Source organism: Phoca vitulina, unplaced genomic scaffold (genome assembly GCF_004348235.1).
Source record: "Phoca vitulina isolate PV1807 unplaced genomic scaffold, GSC_HSeal_1.0 scaffold18, whole genome shotgun sequence".
Taxonomy (NCBI): domain Eukaryota; kingdom Metazoa; phylum Chordata; class Mammalia; order Carnivora; family Phocidae; genus Phoca; species Phoca vitulina.
Genome location: NW_022589721.1, coordinates 4,641,819 through 4,645,996, shown reverse-complemented (window position 1 = coordinate 4,645,996; position 4,178 = coordinate 4,641,819). Strand labels below are relative to the sequence as shown.

The 4,178-nt window shown below is 36.4% G+C and overlaps 1 protein-coding gene across 1 annotated transcript in view; it reads left to right on the top strand.

Annotated features, from left to right (window-relative positions):
• Nucleotides 1–4,178, top strand: part of ABRA (actin binding Rho activating protein) — a 12,046-nt gene extending 7,868 nt beyond the window's left edge. The window contains exon 2 of the mRNA XM_032416046.1: nt 2,289–4,178. Within this exon, the coding sequence (XP_032271937.1) occupies nt 2,289–2,766 (478 nt within the window). The 3' untranslated portion in view covers nt 2,767–4,178. The remainder of the gene's footprint in view (nt 1–2,288) is intronic.

Here is a 4,178-nt window from a genome sequence, read left to right as displayed (position 1 = left end):
AAAGAAAGAAAGAAAGAAAGAAAGAAAGAAAGAAAGAAAGAAAGAAAAAGGAAAAGAAAAAGAAAGAGAAAAAAGTGCGTGCGTGATGAGATAAAGTGAGGTGAATGATGTAGGCACCGTGATGTAGCCTTAGGCTACTATTGACCTGATGACTCATTAGAAAGAGGATCATTTGCTTCCAGACTATAGTTGCCCACAGGGAATTGAAACCATGAATAAGGGGGGACTACTGTATTACATTTTATAATATAGGACAGAACTACAGTCAGTATTTGGGAGACGCAAGTATGCATTAACAAATTATGCCATTCTTTTCATTTTCTTCTGAGATGCTTCAAGTCTCTTCTCTAACAGGATGTCCCTGCCTCAAATCAGGTATGAGCCTTGGGTTATGCTGGGATGGCCTTGAGCTCATTATTCAAGAGGATGCCCATCATGTATTGCCATGGTTCTCAGGGGAGAAGGTGTTTGCTCTCATCTGATAATGAGATCAAACAGCCCCTACTCTGGGAAGCTGAACAGGGACAGTCTATGGAGAGGCAGGTAATGGTGAGGACCAGCCTTCAGTGTGGTATAATTCCTAGTACTTTTCCATATGTATGTGACTTTTAAAAATTGCAGTAACTGTGTATACAGTTTTTATGTGCTTTTTCCCAATTAACTTTGTCAAATATTTTTATCCATGTGGCTACAAAGAATAGCAGTGTTATACGTACCAGCGTACCCCTCGTTTGAGCTCTGTCATCGTAATGAAACTGAATGCAGCAAGCATAGTTTTGAACACATAAAACATGGGAATTAGTGAAAGTTTGCCATCTAGTGGCTGTTATTCCTCTTTTGAAAATGCCAATACAAGTAGCTGTGTCTCCCTATCCATGTCTGTGAGTCTCCTGCATTTAGATAACTAGATTTCGGGAAGTGAGATTGGATAGTGAGGAATACCCACATCTGGCCTGTAACTGGGTTTTGAATAGAGAATTGTGAGACTTTGGATAGGAAGGGCTACTTAGCTCAGGCATACTGCTCACTCAGCAAATTCAGTGAGGCTCTGCATCTCCAATCCCTGTGCTTCCAGACATGAGGCCACTTGGTGTTGGGGAGAGGGAAGGGTAGGTCGCTTGTGACGATGAGGAATACAAATCTCTGACTTTTAGATAGCCCAAGAGTTCATGTTTTACTCATGAAGGCAAAGAGACCTAGGAAAAGGAGTCTAGGAGACTGGAGATACAGAAAAGACAGAGGAATCTTTTAAAGATAAATTTTACCCATTTTAAAATTAGGCCTGTACCTTCATGACATCACTGGTCTATACTTCCAAGGCTGTTGGGTTTGTTTTTTATAAGAAAATACATTCCAAATTGCAAGGACACACACACATCTGAAACACAACTCATCTACTTATTGGACACTGTACCCGCGTGAGTGACAGACATCACTGCACAGTGGGAAGAGTACTGACTTTAGCCTCAGACAGTTGGTGTTTGAATACGACCTTTGCCACTGGTTTAGGGCAGTATTTCGTGGTATTACACCCAGGCCTGGTTCAAATCCCAGCACTAGCACTTACCAGGTTTGTGACTTTAAGCAAGTTACTTAACCATTCTGACTTCAGCTTCCTCATCTGGGAAGTGAGAATAGTCATACCTATCTCACAGACTGGTTATAGGAATATTAATAAAAAGTATTTAGAAGAATGCCAGCACCAAGTATTCAATAAATGTTACTATTGCTAGCAACTGTCTTCTATCTATACAACTTGATATTCTATAATTTGTGGCACATCATTGATACTAGTATAAATATGCTCTCATCAAAAATCTATATATGAACATACATATATAAGTGAATAATACAATGTATATGTGCTAGTATAATAAGCCTTATTTTGGGGAAATAAGTGGTTTCTGAAGTCCTTTACAAAATGGTTTCCCTTAATACATTTATATGATTCTGATTCTAAAATGTCATCAACATGCAACTTTAAGACATACATATTTACATTATATTTGTGTAAAGAACATTTTTTTTCTTGAAATAGAGTTTAATATTTTTTATGGTGCTCCAAAATAAGAACAGTGGTAGTTGTCATCTATCCTCAAATAAAAATAAAGAACAATGATGTAACTGTTACAATTGTTCTTCTTTCATTTCTAATTTATTGTACTGTATTTTGTTTATAATGAAAAAAATTAGACTTACGTTAAGATGCCTACGTGCAGGAAGTACAAAGAGAAAGCAACACTTGGATGTTAAATATCAGTATCTTGATTCTTCACTCTCCCTTTTAGGGCAAATAGATTTACAGAGAAACTCAGCTGCAAGGCCCAACGGAAATACAGCCAAGTGGACAACCTGAAAGGGAGATGGCAACAATGGGCTGATGAACACATCCAATCCCAGAAGCTCAATCCTTTCAGTGAAGAATTCGATTATCAGCTGGCCATGTCCACCCGCCTACACAAAGGAGATGAAGGCTATGGCTGTCCCAAGGAGGGAACCAAAACAGCAGAAAGGGCCAAGCGAGCTGAGGAGCACATCTACAGAGAGATCATGGACATGTGTTTCATCATCCGCACAATGGCCCGCCACAGAGGAGATGGCAAGATCCAGGTTACTTTTGGAGATCTCTTTGACAGATATGTTCGTATTTCAGATAAAGTAGTGGGAATTCTCATGCGTGCCAGGAAGCACGGGCTGGTTGACTTCGAAGGAGAGATGTTATGGCAAGGCCGAGATGACCATGTTGTGATTACTCTACTCCAATGAACCTTCAACAACGAAAGCCAGACTTGACCCACTGTTGTCTTAACACCAACTGCTAATGTAGTAAAAATTAAAATGCAAACTGCTCTGTAATAAGTTAGTAAATATTAAACAATTTTTATATTAATGACTTTTTGGCACTCTATTTCTGAGGAAGTTTGAAGATTTTGAGGAAGCACGCAGCATATCAGAAGGCACGTAGAGGGTTATTAGGATACAATAGCAAAAATATTTGAAATTCTACTTACCCTTCAGGCAAAAATATTTGGCTATGAATTGCAGAAATTATTACAGATATTTCAATAAACAATTACTACATCTAAGAAAAATGCTGATTTTAGGTAAACATGAGCAAAACATATTAAGATGTGTCATTTTGGGGGAAAGAATTCCGTTAAGTTTGGCAAAACTAAAAATTTTCTAAGAAGCTTGACTTTGTATTATTTCTATCAAAGCATCACTTATAAAATAAACACATAAGTAAAAAGTATCCAAATAAGATGTGGAAATTGATGAAATTTCTCTGTGAGCTTGGAATTTAAGATTTCCAACGGGAATTAGTTGTCCTATTTCTAGTATGATTTGCACAAACCACATAAAAACAAACATCGCTGGTGTTCAGAAAGCTGAAGGAGAAGTCGGTATGTTTACCTTCACTGTGAAAATAATACACAGGTGAGAGATTCAGAATTACCTGTCTTTGTAGGACTTCTTGGAGAAGTTTATTTTTTCTCGAAAACTTAATGCATCACGCTGCTTACATTTATGTCAATAAACAATGAATTAGGAATACAGAAAATTCTACAGTGAAGTGGAATATTCAGTGTAGAGGAATCTGATAGAAGCATTGGTAAATTAGGAAGAGATTTGAACCATTTTAATTTTCTTGATGCTCCAACAAATTTTATGAAATATCTGAAAGTCCTAAGATGGCACTACTAGTTTTGTCAAAGTGAAAAAAGCTGTTTAATATGATGACAGAGAAGTTTAGTGGGCCTTAATCTGTTACTCGTTATTTTTTCTCAGATTTAATGTGTCTTACAAAATTCTAAAAACCAACTGAATAAGATGTGAGGTTACAATTCTTACTGAATTCACTGAAAGTTGGTAAATATTATAGTACTTTTGTGTTAAATACAGAAATTAATGACAAATTATAATACCTCAAGAAAATAGACACTCATAATTGTTAGAAGTTTAGGTTTAACATAAGGTATGGATTAAACTACTTACAGGAATTATCTTTGTTTCCATGCATGATTCTCTTTCAAACTGAAAGTTCCAATATCTTCTTAAAGAAGAATGTACATTTTTGTTTCCCTAATAGATTTGTTAAATTACAAATTAATGACCAATATTTCTAAATAGAATTTCCTGTAAGATGTACACTTCTATTACAGTGAAACCTATGTCAA